Raw genomic sequence first — 16,995 nt, 5'->3', positions numbered from 1 at the left:
ACCGTTAAAATTATTGTTAATATAAAAAAAAATGTTTCCGCCCGGGCTCGAACCGGGGACCTTTCGCGTGTTAGGCGAACGTGATAACCACTACACTACGGAAACCGTTAAGAACAGTAAGCATTACTAGACTGATAAAACTGACATATGAAATTAATGTTAATGTCAAAAATGTTTCCACCTGGGCTCGAACCGGGGACCTTTCGCGTGTAAAGCGAACGTGATAACCACTACACTACGGAAACCGTTAAGAACAGTAAGCATTACTAGAATGATAAAAATAACATATGAAATTAATGTTAATGTCAAAAATGTTTCCGCCCGGGCTCGAACCGGGGACCTTTCGCGTGTAAAGCGAACGTGATAACCACTACACTACGGAAACCGTTAAGAACAGTAAGCATTACTAGAATGATAAAACTAACATATGAAATTAATGTTAATGTCAAAAATGTTTCCGCCCGGGCTCGAACCGGGGACCTTTCGCGTGTTAGGCGAACGTGATAACCACTACACTTCGGAAACTGTGAAGACCAGTAGGCATTACTAGACTGATAAAACTAACATATGAAATTAATGTTAATGTCAAAAATGTTTCCGCCCGGGCTTGAACCGGGGACCTTTCGCGTGTAAAGCGAACGTGATAACCACTACACTACGGAAACTGTTGCGAACAGAAAGCAGCACTTGGCTTATGAAACTAAAGTATAAAATTAATGTTAATATAAAAAAACTGTTTCCGCCCGGGCTCGAACCCGGGTCCTTCCGCGTGTGAGGCGAACGTGATAACCACTACACTACGGAAACTGTTGCAAAAAGGAAGCAGCACTTGGCTTGTGAAACTAAAGTATAAAATTAATGTTAATATAAAAAATGTTCCCGCCTGGCTCGAACCTGGGATCATTCGCGTGTGAGGGGAACGTGATAACCACTGCACTACGGAAACTATTGCAAACAGTAAGCAGCACTTGGCTTATGAAACTAACGTATGAAATTAATGTTAATATAAAAAAAATGTTTCCGCCCGGGCTCGAACCGGGGACCTTTCGCGTGTTAGGCGAACGTGATAACCACTACACTACGGAAACTGTTGCAAACAGAAAGCAGCACTTGGCTTATGAAACTAACGGTTAAAATTATTGTTAATGTAAAAGAATTGTTTTCGCCCGGGCTCGAACCGGGGACCTTTCGCATATCAAGCGAACGTGATAACCACTACACTACGGAAACCGAGGATGTATTTTCACTCAATTGGCTAATAATTTAAACATTATGGGAATGCATTTTATCACTAAAAATGTTTCCGCCCGGGCTCGAACCGGGGACCTTTCGCGTGTGAGGGGAACGTGATAACCACTGCACTACGGAAACTGTTGCAAACAGAAAGCAGCACTTGGCTTATGAAACTAAAGTATAAAATTAATGTTAGTATAAAAAAAACTGTTTCCTCCGGGCTCGAACCGGGGACCTTTCGCGTGTAAAGCGAACGTGATAACCACTACACTACGGAAACTGTTGCAAACAGAAAGCAGCACTTGGCTTATGAAACTAAAGTATAAAATTAATGTTAGTATAAAAAAAACTGTTTCCTCCGGGCTCGAACCGGGGACCTTTCGCGTGTTAGGCGAACGTGATAACCACTACACTACGGAAACTGTGAAGACCAGTAAGCATTACTAGACTGATAAAACTAACATATGAAATTAATGTTAATGTCAAAAATGTTTCCGCCCGGTCACGAACCGGGGACCCTTTCGCGTGTGAGGCGAACGTGATAACCACTACCACTACACTACGGAAACTGTTGCAAACAGAAAGCAGCCCTTGGCTTATGAAACTAACGGTTAAAATTATTGTTAATGTAAATAATTGTTTTCGCCCGGGCTCGAACCGGGGACCTTTCGCATATCAAGCGAACGTGATAACCACTACACTACGAAAACCGAGGATGTATTTCACTCAATTTGCTAATAATTTAAACATTATGGGAATGCATTTTATTACTAAAAATGTTTCCGCCCGGGCTCGAACCGGGGACCTTTCGCGTTTGAGGTGAACGTGATAACCACTACCACTGCACTACGGAAACTGTTGCAAACAGAAAGCAGCACTTGGCTTATGAAACTAAAGTATAAAATTAATGTTAGTATAAAAAAAACTGTTTCCTCCGGGCTCGAACCGGGGACCTTTCGCGTGTAAAGCGAACGTGATAACCACTACACTACGGAAACTGTTGCAAACAGAAAGCAGCACTTGGCTTATGAAACTAAAGTATAAAATTAATGTTAGTATAAAAAAAACTGTTTCCTCCGGGCTCGAACCGGGGACCTTTCGCGTGTTAGGCGAACGTGATAACCACTACACTACGGAAACTGTGAAGACCAGTAAGCATTACTAGACTGATAAAACTAACATATGAAATTAATGTTAATGTCAAAAATGTTTCCGCCCGGTCACGAACCGGGGACCCTTTCGCGTGTGAGGCGAACGTGATAACCACTACCACTACACTACGGAAACTGTTGCAAACAGAAAGCAGCCCTTGGCTTATGAAACTAACGGTTAAAATTATTGTTAATGTAAATAATTGTTTTCGCCCGGGCTCGAACCGGGGACCTTTCGCATATCAAGCGAACGTGATAACCACTACACTACGGAAACCGAGGATGTATTTCACTCAATTTGCTAATAATTTAAACATTATGGGAATGCATTTTATTACTAAAAATGTTTCCGCCCGGGCTCGAACCGGGGACCTTTCGCGTTTGAGGTGAACGTGATAACCACTACCACTACACTACGGAAACTGTTGCACACAGAAAGCAGCCCTTGGCTTATGAAACTAACGGTTAAAATTAGTGTTAATATAAAAAAATTGTTTCCGCCCGGGCTCGAACCGGGGACCTTTCGCGTGTTAGGCGAACGTGATAACCACTACACTACGGAAACTGTTAAGAACAGTAAGCATTACTAGACTGATAAAACTAACATATGAAATTAAGGTTAATGTCAAAAATGTTTCCGCCCGGGCTCGAACCGGGGACCTTTCGCGTGTAAAGCGGACGTGACAACCACTACACTACGGAAACCGATGATGTATTTTCAATCAATTGGATAATAATTTAAACATTATAGGAATGCATTTTAATACTAAAAATGTTCCCGCCCGGGCTCGAACCGGGGACCTTTCGCGTGTGAGGCGAACGTGATAACCACTACACTACGGAAACTGTTGCAAACAGGAAGCAGCACTTGGCTTATGAAACTAACAGTTAAAATTAATGTTAATGTCAAAAATGTTTCCGCCCGGGCTCGAACCGGTGAACTTTCGCGTGTAAAGCGAACGTGATAACCACTACACTACGGAAACCGATGATATATGTACAATCTATTGGCTAATAATTTAAACATTATGGAAATGCATTTTAATACTTAAAATTGTTTCCGCCCGGGCTCGAACCGGGGACCTTTCGCGTGTTAGGCGAACGTGATAACCACTACACTACGGAAACTGTTAAGAAAAGTAAGCATTACTAGACTAATAAACCTAACATATGAAATCAATGTTAAAGTCAAAAATGTTTCCGCCCGGTCACGAACCGGGGACCCTTTCGCGTGTTAGGCGAACGTGATAACCACTACACTACGGAAACTGTGAAGACCAGTAAGCATTACTAGACTGATAAAACTAACATATGAAATTAATGTTAATGTCAAAAATGTTTCCGCCCAGGCTCGAACCCGGGACCTTTCGCGTGCGAGGCGAACGTGATAACCACTACACTACGGAAACTGTTGCAAACAGGAAGCAACACTTGGCTTATGAAACTAACGTATAAAATGAATATTAATATATAAAAAATGTTCCCGCCTGGGCTCGAACAGGGGATCATTCGCGTGTGAGGGGAGCGTGATAACCACTACACTACGGAAACTGTTAAGAACAATAAGCATTACTAGACTGAAAAAACTAACCTTTGAAATTAATGTTAGTGCCCGACCGATATTGCTTTTTTCAAACCGATACCGATATTTTGTAAATTTCAGTTGCCGATAAACGATATTTTGATGCACCTAAAAAACTTGACTGATTAAAACGGAAAAATCTGATATAGCTGATAAAAATCAACTAACAGGCTTAATTATTATTAATTAGTTATTGGTGAACTTGTAATTGGTTAATTTTTAATTTTTTTCACGTAAATTTTACCTTCCTTCCATTAAACAAACATTATATTTATCAGCTAATGCAGTTTATTTGTGTATCACGCTGACGGGTAAAAACGCGTAAGTGACCTAAAGTAACCTCGACGTTACACGCGCCTGATAAACATGACATGCGGTGGACGCGTGATCAGACGCTTTAACCTAGTTTAATATAGTAGGGTGGGGGAAGATGGGACACTTAAGCACATACTGCCAAATATTTCGAAAATCAAAATAGATGACGGTTTTTGGGAAATACCACGAATTGGTACTATCATTCCTTTATTATTTGACACCAACTTAATAAAATATAAAAAAACACACGAGGAGTTATTTAGCGATCCGCACAACAGGTGAAATTTTACAAATTCGAAAACACGCAGGATAAGATGGGACAGTTTAAAATCATTGTTAATTTTGATTAATAAGTGTATTTATAAATAGAAAATACGTAAATAACACGAAAAAATACTGTACGCTTTGAAAATTAAGTCTAAACATTCTTTTTCTTGCCCTACTGCTATAGTTTTTAACATGTTACCTATACATTATATTATTGCATAACAATTGGTATTGTATGAACGACTATGGGTAATGTTCGAACATCAATGGATAAATACTGTATCCTACAAATGTATAGGAACTTGTTATAACAGAAAATGGATAATAACTATTGATGAAGTTTTTATTTTTGCTACAAATTGGGTATTACTACTCTGTTTTTGGCAATAGCCACTTCTTATAAATTTCCACCAAGTGCAAATGACCAAATTTCGAACATATTTTCAAAATATTTTATTTTTATTATATCAGTATCTTATAGTTGAAAACCCCCTGAGGTATAAATTACTAAATTAAAAGCAAATCTTTCAAAGTTTGAAAACATACAAAACTACAATGTGGGGGAAGATGGGACTCTAAATTGAAATGTATTTACATTAGCAGTATTCTGCCACTTGTAGTTAACCTACCGAGTTTAACAGGCTGTGCTAGTTTCTTTGCCATGTAAACTTCATATATATAGCGTTAAACCGATATTTTTTGTTGTTTTTATTTCAAATTAAAGTCATATTGACCCCTGCCTATTTCCTTCATGCTTATATCTCAGTGTTTTTTTTACAAAACTAAAACTAGTTTTATGAGACAAAATCAAACTGTAGGAAATATTTAAGGTTGTTTTATGAAGCTATAAAACTAGTTTAATCGTTCGCACACGCAAACTAAAACAATTCATTGGCTTTACTATCATTTAGCGAGCATTAAAAAATAGCACCTTACTATTTCGCATATTTTTACCTGTTCAAAGTATACTGTTTCTATTTTACATATTTTTTTAATATTTGAAAACAGTAATCAGCTTTGACGGGCGTTTTATAAAGTCGTGATAACACTGTCCAATAATTCTGTAACCTTATTTTCCTGATTATCATTAAATGGGGGTCCGTAAAAAGAAAATTAAAAAAAAGTCTCGTCTGACAAAGTGTCCCATCTTCCCCCACCCTACTATACGTTAGATTTTTACGAATGAGTTAAATTAGGTATACGAGTGAGTTTACGTGTATTTACAATCAATTAGCTAATAATTTAAACATTATGGAAATGCATTTTAATACTAAAAATGTTTCCGCCCGGGCACGAACCGGGGACATGGCGCCCTCTATAATACTGCTAATGTAAATATATTTTAATTTAGAGTCCCATCTTCCCCCACATTGTAGTTTTGTATGTTTTCATTGCCAAACTTTGAAAGATTTGCTTTTAATTTAGTAATTTATACCTCAGGGGGTTTTCAACTATAGGATACTGATATAATAAACAGATAATATTTTGAAAATATATTCGAAATTTGGTCATTTGCACTTGGTGATAATTTATGCGAAGTGGCTTGTGCCAAAAACAGAGTAGTAATACCCAATTTGTAGCAAAAATAAAAACTTTATCAATAGTTATTATCAATTTTCTGTTGTTACAAATTCATGTACATTTGTAGGATGCAATATTTATTCATTGATGTTCGAACATTACCCATTGTCGTTCAAACAATACCAATTGTTATGCAATAATATAACATATAGGTAACATGTTAAAAACTATAGCAGTAAGCCGGTTTAGGGCAAGAAAAGGAATGTTTAGACTTACTTTTCAAAGCGTACAGTTTTATTTCGTGTTATTTACGTATATTCCTAATAATAAATACACTTAATAATCAAAATTAACAATGATTTTAAACTGTCCTATCTTACCCTGTGTGTTTTCAAATTTGTAAAATTTCACCTGTTGTGCGGATCGCTAAATAACTCCTCGTGTGTTTTATTATATTTTATTAAATTGGTGTCAATTAATAAAGGAGTGATAGTACTAATTCGTGGTATTACCCAAAAACCGTCATCTATTTTGATTTTGGAAATATTTGACAATTTGTGCTTAAGTGTCCTATCTTCCCCCATTGTACTATACTAAAATTATATCCGCCCGGACTCGAACCGGGGACCTTTCGCGTGTTAGGCGAACGTGATAACCACTACACTATACGGAAACTGTTATAAACAGTAAGCATTTTGAACCGGGGGCCTTTCGCACGTTCGCAGTACACGCAAAAGTTCCCCGGTTCACCAACAGATCAAAACACCTATAGGGTCAGTTTTCTGTTGGATATCAAATTTGTAATTACCGGGTTAGATTGACGCGAAAAAATTCTGATAGGTATTCAAAATCAAATGGGAATCACGAAAGAATATCAACTACTTGAACCTCCCACTCCAGTTGCTGGCGATGCCTTTGTTGCGTGGCGCAACGTGATTGGTTCCTTGAATCCACGTCATAATGACGACACACTTTTCGTCACGCTTCAAATGTTCGAACGTTGGTCACGTCAGCACCGTTGCAGGTTAGCAGTGACCATTTTGCATTTTTACTTATAAATTCAAAAATTTACCACTTATTACGTGGACTGGGGGAAGACAATACCCATAAGCACATATTGCGCAATATTTATAAATACTTGACCGTTTTTGGGCGATACCACGAATTAGTATACTATCACACCATTTCAAAATTAGGACACTTTTTTTAAATTAACAATGATTTTAAACTGTCCTGTCTTATCCTGTGTGTTTTCGAATTTGTAAAATGTCACCTGCTGTGCGAATCGCTAAATACCTCCTTGTGTGTTTTATTATATTTTTTGAATTGTTGTTGTCAAATAATAAAGAAATGCATATTATTAATTCGTGGTAACATCCAAAAACCGACATCTTTTTTAATTTTGGAAATATTTGGCACTATCACCATGTGCTTAAGTGTCTCATCTTCCCCCACTGTACAATATACATATATAGTTTGTAAAACCTGCCTAAGATTTTCTTGCCTAAGAACACGCCTGCAATTGTTTCAACTTTATCGAGCATTCCCGCTTTCTCTTCCCAAAAGGCTCTAATTTTACAACTTCACGGCAATGAAACATGCAGTGCCTGTAAAAACAAGTAAAATTAATTTCCTTAATAAATCACTACCAGACAGATAAAAATACTTCAATCGCATACACACCATTTAATATTCGACTTATATTTACCATTAGACTATGTAGAATTGTGGACTGTAGATTGATGCTGTAAGTTTAGGCTCAATTTGTTTTCGCGGGTGTAAACTTACACTGGATACGACGTTTCGAGTCGTAGTTAGGCAAGCTCTGTTGGTACTTCCACGTTAGTGTATATAGCAAGAAAATGAATACTCTGCTTTCTATTTATAGGTTGTCTTATTAAAGTTTGAAACTTTACAAGTCGTGTTAGAGTTTTACATGCAAGGGGATTTTACCTTAGTTCTGGCTCTTTACTTAAATGATTTAAATTACTTAGATATCCGACTAATAGTGTAAGGTAGAAACTGATGATCGAGGACACTTTGAGCAATTTTTAGTTTTAATAACCAATTCTAAATCTTGATCAGCGTGAACGAGTTTTACATTCCAGGGTTCACAACGAAATTGCGAAAAAGCGTTTAGATACAATGTATATAGTATGAGCAGTAGTTAATTGCACAGAATGTGTAACGCAAAACGTATACCTCGAGTCTTTTTATTTAGCTGTGTCTGTTGCAACACGGATACATTTGTTTTGTGAATATAGTCGTTTTAACCTGACTACTTTCGTACTAACATTAAACCAATATCCCTTACCGAGTAAATAAGCCTGATAAAATATATAGATTAATCGATGGGTTAAATTCTAATGTATTTAAACATAGCATTTAGTAACTAAGCTGCAATATGATTGTTTTCCAGAGCTTTATCCATGAACAGTAGCAAATAACTTTATACATGACTTTATATAGGGTATTTTAGTTATTTTCGAAGAATATTTGCTTACACCAGTGTAAGGAACGTATTTACATCCTGTCATTAATCATTAGTGAGCATGGAAACTTTCAGACATTGCGCAATTATTGCTTCGTTTCTGCTGCATTTCATTGCTCGCTGTTTAAAACGTATCTGCGTTTTCTGCAGGAAATGATTTGCTTTCAAATGTAGACTATATAGAATGTGCATTTGGGAATGTGGTATTTTTTCTATTTTTGGAGATTTATTATACTGAGAAAAGTATTAAGGCAGTAGTTTGTGTTTTGGTTTGTAGATGCTGCTCTGTTTTATATATACGCAATTGCATGATTTGTTTACGTTTAAATTTGTTTGCGTTAAAACTTGCGACTCACACGCCATAGCAGCGTCGCAATTTTTCACGTATAAGTTTCGTCATCGCAAATTCGCGAACGAACCTTACTGACCTGCAGTGAAATATCCGACCAGCCATTTGTGACGTAATTTATCGTCAGAATATAATAATTACGAAGTATTACCGCATAAACACTGATGGTCGGCCAAAAACTTGTTTATAATTGCCTGCGACATTAGGGGTCTATTACAGCATAAATATGGGGTTTACTCCCGTGTAGCGTATTCAAATTGATTACATTTACCTTTGACCGTTAGGTGTATATATAAGAATGGGCGACATCTGTTATTATATAAACTGTTGGAGGGCCTTACAGTTCGAGGTCGCACGCCATGAAAAATGTTTAATTCGATGAATAATAGATTGAAATGTTGTATATGTATGTACTGTACAAAGTATTGGTTATTATGTTACTTGGCAGCTGTTTATACCACATACATTAACAATTTACAGTCTAAGGAGTCAGTTTACAATATATAGTAGTGGGAAAAGACAGGACACCTTTAGCACGTAATATACAAAAATCCTGATCGTGTTTAAACAATTAAAAAACGGTCTATACGGGTCGTGAGGACATGGTCCTATAATTCTTTCAATGTTTTTTTAGTTTACTACTTAATGGGACGAAAAAATAGAATGAAAGTTGTCCCATTTCGCCCCACTCCACTATATTTGTTTTCTTGTTTATGTCTGTGTCTAGATCGTTTATAGCTCATGTTGTCTGTATTGTGATGTAACAATGCAAGTCGGGCGCAAGTTCCACAGTGATGGCGATTGCGTCACTTCCGGAAGGCCCCGGCGCGTCTCCGACGTCACTTCCTCCTCTTCGCTGGACATCGGGTTGTTCCACCGAGCAATGAGCAGAAGAAAGACACTTGCTGAATTCGACAGCCCTCTCTCACTTGAATTTCCGACAGAAGATGATGAAGTATTTGGTGGTGATGTCACCGAGTCGCAAGGTGACGCTAGCAAGCAACGCAACTTGTCGCCACTTGAGAGATTCCACGCCATCGTGGTGCAAGCGAGGGCGAGAGAACGACAGTTAAGTCTCGAGCGAATCGGGGAAGATTATGAGGCAATAATGGAAGAGGAAATCGTTTCAATATCACGTGATGGTGTAAGCAAACCTGGCTTACGTAGGTCGAAATACTCCACGTCACAAGGAGAGGTCGGGCTGACGTTAAAGGGGGAAACGTAGGTTGAAATATCTCTTCCTTTCACTTCGTGGCGGAAGTTAGCTACCACGTGATTTCTCCTATTCATTATATTGACATAATAGTCCATTTTGTCGAACCAGTCATAGCGCAATCGATATTAATAGGCATTCAACATTATGCTAATTAATTAAAATCGGCTTATGCGGGCTGTTTGTTTTAAATCCGATCAATCGGCGTTTGGTGCAGCATTTGATGTCTAAGACGTGAATTAACCGTATGTTTTACATTCTCACCGAACTCCCTGACTGCCATCAATCAAGGTTTGCAAAACCAAATGGCAAAGTGAATCTTAAATCGTTTTGACTAAACGCAAACCCGCAAATCGACCGGTGCGTTTCAATGTACAACTTAAATAAGGCTTTTATTTTGCAATATCCAGCTATTGGTGTACAACCAAGTGACCTGGATCCGGCCGCAAATCTCATTCAATCTAACCTTCTAATCACATTAGGCGTTTCTATTTGTATATTACTTAATTGTATGTCGTATGTATTCAATCAGCGTTATAAAATATAGATATTTTTCATTTGTCGTATCATATTACTAATAATTATGTTTTGATTGAGTTGAATGAATATAGTAATGTAGGGGAAGATGGGACACTTTTGGCACATTATATGCGAATATCCTCGTGTTTTAAACAATTAACAATGGTCTGTGGGAGTCGTTAAGATACGGTTTTATAATTCTTTGAATGATCTTTGTTTACTACCAAATGTGACGGAAAAATTAAAAGAAAAGGTGTCCCATTTTCTTCCGTCGTACTATATGCTCATTACCAAGATTTAAATACTTCTTTTTGTTCATTATAGGATCACCATCTATCCTGGATCTCAAAAGCAAAGCAACATCAGGTAAGAGCGATACAATGATTTATATTCATTAAATGCCATCCTGTGTTTTTCTCATTTATATCAAGGTCTGTAACCGCTGTAGTGTACATAGGCACACATCACTGTTAGAACGACGCCAACACACGTGTATGTTAACGACTATATATCATCATTCGTTTCAATATTTCAGCAGAAAATGCAAACGGCACATTACAATGATTGTTTTATTCAACAAATCAATACAGATAGATTACGTGATAACTTGAGCTTTAATTTATAGTGTTTTATTAGTGTTGTAAAATGACCCTATGTAATTACAGTTATACAGTGTGTTACTATAACATTGTTATAGACGATGTTATATATAGGCTTCCTGGTCAATTATATGTTTTATATATTTTATACATGAGCTTACGTTAGCCTTTGTTGTCGTTACAAAAAGGAATTTTCAGCGACCAATCACAGAAATCGCTCAATATAGGATGCCTTATATGTTTGTAGTCCTCATATACGTTAGAAACATTTAATAGCTTTATAAATATATATATTTGGGTGGGGGAAGACGGGACACCTTTAGCACATAGTAACCAAATATTCTGATCGTGTTTTAAACAATTAACAACGATCTATGGAAGTCGTGAAGATACGGTTTTATAATTCCTTAAATGTTTTTTGTTTACTACCAAATGAGACAAAAAAATAGAATGAAGAGTGTCCCATTTCCCCCACCCTACTATAATTGCCTGTCGATAAGTTCTATGTGGCACGCTGTTTTGTTGATAGAAAAATTAATTTCTTAACAGAAACTCAGAGTTAAAGCTTTGTTAAACACATTGGAAATTGTACGTTTGTGTGTGATAATGAAAATTATACAGCAAAATAGTTCGAAAAAATATAACAAGATAGTTCCAAGTATTCCTCAATGGAATTAAATACACAGAGATATCGCGGCCAATGACGCAATTGACATATATGGCTTCTTTGCTGTGGTTGAGTAAATATGTTTCACAGCTATGAGCGATTCTCGGCGGTGGTTGATTTCAAACGTATTCGGTGATTAAAATTATAAACGGGGGAAGGCGTCGCAATTTCTCGCGGTTGCAAGACATGTTTTATTTATGCGGGTGAAAAGCAAATTGTGCATCTCTGGGGAAATTTGGTCGCGGGGTTATCAATTTTAAAACAAAATCGAAGCACGCAGCGACGAATGACGCTTTTATTATACTGGTTGCTGAGCCCGCCGTTCATCGCATCTGCGTGCGGCCTTTGTTCATGCGGTCGTTATAGTATATATCGGTGATTAAGCGTATGGTCCACTTCATTATTTGCAGGCATTGCGGAAATACAGTGCGTCTAATCTGCGCATAGAGCAGCAGTTTTTTATTGTTTGTATTAGGTCAGGGTTCCGCATTGGGGGTCAATGTTTATTATTAGATCGTCCACACAGCAGCGTTCAGTTCAGCTGTGCGCCTGAACCCGAAATCGTAAACTTAGTTTAGTTGTTTTGCACAGACGGAGACGCGACTGTAAACAAGCGCCCGTTCTCTCGTGTTGCGCAGCGTCGTGGACAGAATAGTCGCGCCCATGTTAACAAACTTGAGTCTTCTGTTTAGCGGCACGTCCCTGATATTAGCTCAGCCTGAACGCTACGCATCTCGTCAGCGAAAGATATCGATTCTTGAACCTTCTTTCTTCCCAGAGAGACAGTTTCGAATTTACTTACACCTCCACGCTTAATCGACCTGTTATTCCATCAGAAACAATGCTGAGATAAAGAGCATACCCAGGCGTTATATATATATATAAGGTTGCTTAATATAGGTTATAAATAACTGTGAAACCACTATTTAGCTTTAAAGGTATAACTTATGCCTTTTCAACGATTCATAAATGACGTTTTGAATTCTGGTTTGTTTATGAAGTATAGTAATACTGTTGTGCTTGCAAACCAATAGCTTGGCAAACTGGAAAGTGGAGAAGGATTCGCCTCCTCCAAAAGTTGAGAAAGCAAGGACACCTACGCCGGAACCACCTAAGCCCCCGACACCACCTGCACCGAAACCAAAGACGCCCAGCCCCCCAGTGTCAGGTAAGTGTGTACTTTCGCGTTTAATGACATGGAATAATTTTTCTCGAACCGTTTAAACGAAGAGAATTGATCAACCAACACAATTCGTTATATAATGTAGATTAGGGAAGACGGGACACCTTTTTATTATGTTTTCGCGTCTTTTTAATAGTAAACAAACAACATTCAAAGAATTATAAAACCGTATCCTTACTACTGCCCGTTGTGTATTGTTTAAAACACGATCACGTTATTTGGATAGTATGTGCTGAAGGTGTCCCGTCTTCTCCCAACCTATTATATAGTGCCAAACGAACAAAACAAAAAATCGTAAAACCCCAAAGGAAAGAACCACAGACCGCACTGGCTTAAAGGCAATTGTAATTGATCACACAAGAAGGTAGAAAAGCTAACGAGTAGGCATGTCTATTACGCGGTCTCCCACGCGAAGTGCAGAACGTTGGATTTAGATATTTAAGCGACTTGGTTGTGGATTCTGTAGGTTTATAAATATTTTGATACAGATAGTAGGGTGGGGGAGATATGTCACCTTTTTATTCTATTTTCTCGTCGCATGTGGTAGTAAACAAAAAATATTCAAAGAACTATATTCCATATCCTTATAGAACCCCCATAGACCGTTGTTAATTGTTTAAAACACGATCAGGGTATTTAAATATTATGTGCTAGACTATACACAATACTGAGTGGCATGTGCAAAAAAATAATAGAACGGTTATAATTAATAAGCAAAAAAAGTGAGTTTCAAATCCTAATACAATTGTACATCTAAAACTGGTCGTTTCGTTTAATTGGTTTACGTACCAAAATTGTGCATACCTTTATCCGCTATGGCCATTGGAAAATCCTATAACTTGATGTATCTGTAAATTCTTTTCCCATGTTATCTTTATAGGTTTTTAATCACATGATGCCTGGCAATTTTCGTTGCTTCAATGCATGCGATTACATTCCATTAAGTACGGTGTCATACGGTTAAGTTGTTTGCATATATTTTACGTTGATCATTGATCAGCTTATCGATTTTGCTGTCAAGCCGACAAATTGTGTTGCACTTCCCAATACGCCCTAATATGCGTAGACCGCTATATATGTCAGCCATAAACGACCCATTTAGTCAATGTACCGTGCATATCATACTTGGTTACAAAGATGCGCAAATTATATTTTTAGATGGGAGAGATAGGATACTTTTCATTCTATCTTCTCGTCCCATTTGGTAGTAAACAAAGAACATGCAAAGAATTATAAAACCACATCTTCATGACTCCATAGACCGTTGTTAATTATTTAAAATACGATCAAGATATTTGGATACTATGTGCTAAGGTGTCCCATCTTCCCCCACAATACTATATTCTGTGGTTTATAGTAGTTGCAATTTATTGAGATCTTTCTCTCACAGAGCCACCGTTCGAATACGAGTATATAGCTGGGCACGAGGCCAGTGTAGGAGGCAACTCTCCCATGACGTTGTCACACAAATCAGGTGTTTATTTTACGATTCTAATGAATAGCAAGGTTTGACGTGCGAGTTAACGGAATATGTTTTTTGCGCAGACGATATTGAAGGCATTGAGACTATCGTAGGCCCAAGTCGTCCGATGTCGCCAGAGAGTCCAAATGCCGTCATGGAAAATCCGACACCGTCTTCATCGCAACCAAACGATCCAAGTAAAAACTTAATTTTTAAAATCACTAAAATTACGTTGAAGTCGTCAAAGTTTAGAATTATCCAAATTGCCATATACTTCTCGTAAAAAAATAAGCTTTGAAAGTTAATTTATTACATGTCTAATAAATAGACTGTAGCCCAATGGACATATAAATACTTCACTTTAACTGCATTTTAAGCAATCAAGTTATTTTTGTTAAACCTAAAAAATGCATTGCAAACATAATGATCACGGTTTGATCACAATGGTAGGCACTATAGGCGACTTAATTAGATATATTTTCAACTAATCGATAGAATTCTATGAGTAGAGCTTTGTATTGAATATTAACAAATATTTTCTCATGATTACAATCGATCCCGGCGCTAGCCCTCTGTCGATCTCTTCCGAGTCGAGCAAAGCACGTATCTATATTTACCTTCGCCGTCGGTCGCAGGTAAACGGCGCAAAAAAACGGTGAGAAGTGTATTTCGCATGGGATTGTTTCTGTCGAGGAAGAATAAGAGGAAACCTGCTCTTTCCCCGGATGCGGGACCAACTGATGAACCCACCTTTAATTCAGGTGTGTTCCAATGACGTCACACTGCTTTAACGTCATGTATCTTGTAATCGTTTGGAAAATGGACTATATCTTGACATATTAATAATAATAATACAATAAAAACTGTTTTTGTCTCTTCGATTACAGAAACGAAGAATTAAAAATAATTTAAACGAAAGGACAGGATATAGCGACAAAACAACAGTTGTTAAAACACGCTTACAGTTAAAAACATAATTCATTTAGCTAAAAGAAAAGAAAATAAGCGTTGTCGCTATACTAGAACATTGTGAGAGTAACATTTATTCAAATTGGACACTTCACACACGTTATCGTACAAACACACACCAGTAATGATGTGAATACTAACTCATTATAAACACGATGTCCGGAAATTGATCATTTGTCAACGTGGAGTTAACGCAGTTTCATTTCAGCTCCACGACGCCACCCAATGGTCCAACGTCGCCAATCACGTCTCGAGATGAACGAACCGATCGAAGATATTTTTTCAGATGTCAAATTTGAAACCATCGAAAAGATCGAAGAAAGTTCTTCCCCGAAGGCCGAGTACGATTCTGACGTCATTGAAGATCCTGATGTAGTAGTGATGACGTCATTGCTTGAAAAGCAAGCGAGTTTCCCTAGTGATGAAGCTGCAGGGAGGGATTTCGTTAAATTCGATGACGTCACCACCGATAACGTCACAACCCCTTCCTCCAATCAGGATCACGAGCATTGGGATGATCTGACGTAACAATACAAGCACTGTGACGCAACGATTAGAAACTGTCCGATGTCTTTGTGTGAAATATATTTTATGATTTATGTTTTATCCCAAATTTGAAATATGATATCTTTTATAACAAACGTTGGCATTGTAGACAATTAGTAGAATTAAGATATAAAAGTGTTGTATAAAATATTGAACTTTTGCATTTGTTTGGTTCTCACGTTAATTCGATCATATAATATAACTGATATAACTATGAACTAAATTCTCTGTACATTTACTTTTTTTCTTAAATGCTCGTGTCTGAATGCACCTTCCTAAACAAATCCCATCGCTTATATTCGTATACTTTGAATTGTTTGACTCGGCTAACTTGGCCTCAAACCCACGCTTGGTAGATTTCCGAGCTTTACAGCCCGTGAGGCCGAACGTCGCAAGCTTGCATGCTCAAAGAGTTGGCCCACAGCAGCTTCCCATATTAAACACAATGCAGGAATTCCGACTCGTGATACCGAGAATCTTTATGTGTTGTGACTTACTCACGTTGTGAACATGCAACGATGTGTAATGTTTGGTCGAATGAATTAAAACGTCTCGGTTTAACCGGTAAACCATCATCAGGCGCTTGACAAGCAGTTTATAATCGAAGCTCACAGCAATTTCCACTTCGAATTAATGTTTTGTTTACTCAGGACAATATCATGACAAGAGCTTTGGTATTCTGTCATTTTGCGAAAGTGTTCATCCTAGGCAGTGGCGATTATGCACGGGTTTTATTGGCGTGGTTTCATGGGTGCGTAGAATTAGGAGCAAATAAGAACGTTTTGCATACAACGTGATATGGCATAGGTTTTAAAAAAGTCAGGCCTAAACAGTTTGAATTGTTTTATAGCTTGCTTCATGACAGTAGAGCGTGAGCGGACCAGGCGTTTAACAAGATTTTCGTAGAAACACAACAGTGAGGATAAAT

General features: G+C 37.6%; 1 protein-coding gene and 21 non-coding genes across 22 annotated transcripts; 1 reads left to right on the top strand and 21 right to left on the bottom strand.

Annotated features, from left to right (window-relative positions):
* Positions 1–32: 32 nt before the first annotated feature.
* Positions 33–105, bottom strand: Trnav-aac (transfer RNA valine (anticodon AAC)). Its single transcript has one exon. It is a non-coding gene; the product is annotated as a tRNA-Val (tRNA).
* Positions 106–172: 67 nt separating this feature from the next.
* Positions 173–245, bottom strand: Trnav-uac (transfer RNA valine (anticodon UAC)). Its single transcript has one exon. It is a non-coding gene; the product is annotated as a tRNA-Val (tRNA).
* Positions 246–312: 67 nt separating this feature from the next.
* Trnav-uac (transfer RNA valine (anticodon UAC)) lies at positions 313–385 on the bottom strand. The gene has a single exon. It is a non-coding gene; the product is annotated as a tRNA-Val (tRNA).
* Positions 386–452: 67 nt separating this feature from the next.
* On the bottom strand, positions 453–525 carry Trnav-aac (transfer RNA valine (anticodon AAC)). The gene has a single exon. It is a non-coding gene; the product is annotated as a tRNA-Val (tRNA).
* A 67-nt stretch (positions 526–592) lies between these two features.
* Positions 593–665, bottom strand: Trnav-uac (transfer RNA valine (anticodon UAC)). Its single transcript has one exon. It is a non-coding gene; the product is annotated as a tRNA-Val (tRNA).
* A 69-nt stretch (positions 666–734) lies between these two features.
* Trnav-cac (transfer RNA valine (anticodon CAC)) lies at positions 735–807 on the bottom strand. Its single transcript has one exon. It is a non-coding gene; the product is annotated as a tRNA-Val (tRNA).
* Positions 808–1,015: 208 nt separating this feature from the next.
* On the bottom strand, positions 1,016–1,088 carry Trnav-aac (transfer RNA valine (anticodon AAC)). The gene has a single exon. It is a non-coding gene; the product is annotated as a tRNA-Val (tRNA).
* Positions 1,089–1,157: 69 nt separating this feature from the next.
* Positions 1,158–1,230, bottom strand: Trnai-gau (transfer RNA isoleucine (anticodon GAU)). The gene has a single exon. It is a non-coding gene; the product is annotated as a tRNA-Ile (tRNA).
* Positions 1,231–1,298: 68 nt separating this feature from the next.
* Trnav-cac (transfer RNA valine (anticodon CAC)) lies at positions 1,299–1,371 on the bottom strand. Its single transcript has one exon. It is a non-coding gene; the product is annotated as a tRNA-Val (tRNA).
* A 351-nt stretch (positions 1,372–1,722) lies between these two features.
* Trnav-cac (transfer RNA valine (anticodon CAC)) lies at positions 1,723–1,802 on the bottom strand. Its single transcript has one exon. It is a non-coding gene; the product is annotated as a tRNA-Val (tRNA).
* A 68-nt stretch (positions 1,803–1,870) lies between these two features.
* On the bottom strand, positions 1,871–1,943 carry Trnai-gau (transfer RNA isoleucine (anticodon GAU)). The gene has a single exon. It is a non-coding gene; the product is annotated as a tRNA-Ile (tRNA).
* A 67-nt stretch (positions 1,944–2,010) lies between these two features.
* On the bottom strand, positions 2,011–2,089 carry Trnal-caa (transfer RNA leucine (anticodon CAA)). The gene has a single exon. It is a non-coding gene; the product is annotated as a tRNA-Leu (tRNA).
* Positions 2,090–2,440: 351 nt separating this feature from the next.
* Trnav-cac (transfer RNA valine (anticodon CAC)) lies at positions 2,441–2,520 on the bottom strand. The gene has a single exon. It is a non-coding gene; the product is annotated as a tRNA-Val (tRNA).
* Positions 2,521–2,588: 68 nt separating this feature from the next.
* Trnai-gau (transfer RNA isoleucine (anticodon GAU)) lies at positions 2,589–2,661 on the bottom strand. Its single transcript has one exon. It is a non-coding gene; the product is annotated as a tRNA-Ile (tRNA).
* A 67-nt stretch (positions 2,662–2,728) lies between these two features.
* Positions 2,729–2,807, bottom strand: Trnal-caa (transfer RNA leucine (anticodon CAA)). The gene has a single exon. It is a non-coding gene; the product is annotated as a tRNA-Leu (tRNA).
* A 69-nt stretch (positions 2,808–2,876) lies between these two features.
* Positions 2,877–2,949, bottom strand: Trnav-aac (transfer RNA valine (anticodon AAC)). Its single transcript has one exon. It is a non-coding gene; the product is annotated as a tRNA-Val (tRNA).
* A 67-nt stretch (positions 2,950–3,016) lies between these two features.
* Positions 3,017–3,089, bottom strand: Trnav-uac (transfer RNA valine (anticodon UAC)). Its single transcript has one exon. It is a non-coding gene; the product is annotated as a tRNA-Val (tRNA).
* A 68-nt stretch (positions 3,090–3,157) lies between these two features.
* Positions 3,158–3,230, bottom strand: Trnav-cac (transfer RNA valine (anticodon CAC)). Its single transcript has one exon. It is a non-coding gene; the product is annotated as a tRNA-Val (tRNA).
* A 67-nt stretch (positions 3,231–3,297) lies between these two features.
* Trnav-uac (transfer RNA valine (anticodon UAC)) lies at positions 3,298–3,370 on the bottom strand. The gene has a single exon. It is a non-coding gene; the product is annotated as a tRNA-Val (tRNA).
* Positions 3,371–3,439: 69 nt separating this feature from the next.
* Positions 3,440–3,512, bottom strand: Trnav-aac (transfer RNA valine (anticodon AAC)). Its single transcript has one exon. It is a non-coding gene; the product is annotated as a tRNA-Val (tRNA).
* Positions 3,513–3,720: 208 nt separating this feature from the next.
* Positions 3,721–3,793, bottom strand: Trnaa-cgc (transfer RNA alanine (anticodon CGC)). Its single transcript has one exon. It is a non-coding gene; the product is annotated as a tRNA-Ala (tRNA).
* Positions 3,794–9,257: 5,464 nt separating this feature from the next.
* Positions 9,258–16,521, top strand: LOC149737890 (uncharacterized). The gene is made up of 7 exons (XM_089875012.1): positions 9,258–10,130; positions 10,966–11,007; positions 12,942–13,075; positions 14,481–14,564; positions 14,636–14,749; positions 15,188–15,313; positions 15,730–16,521. Exons 1-7 carry the CDS (start codon positions 9,676–9,678, stop codon positions 16,047–16,049), a joined length of 1,275 nt encoding a protein of 424 aa, XP_089731138.1. The 5' UTR covers positions 9,258–9,675; the 3' UTR covers positions 16,050–16,521.
* The last annotated feature ends 474 nt before the right edge of the window (positions 16,522–16,995 follow it).

Source organism: Ciona robusta, chromosome 3 (assembly GCF_009617815.1).
Source record: "Ciona robusta chromosome 3, ASM961781v2".
Lineage (NCBI taxonomy): Eukaryota > Metazoa > Chordata > Ascidiacea > Phlebobranchia > Cionidae > Ciona > Ciona robusta.
The sequence above is the reverse complement of the archived record's forward strand: the minus strand, read 5'-3'. Positions and strand labels throughout refer to the sequence as shown.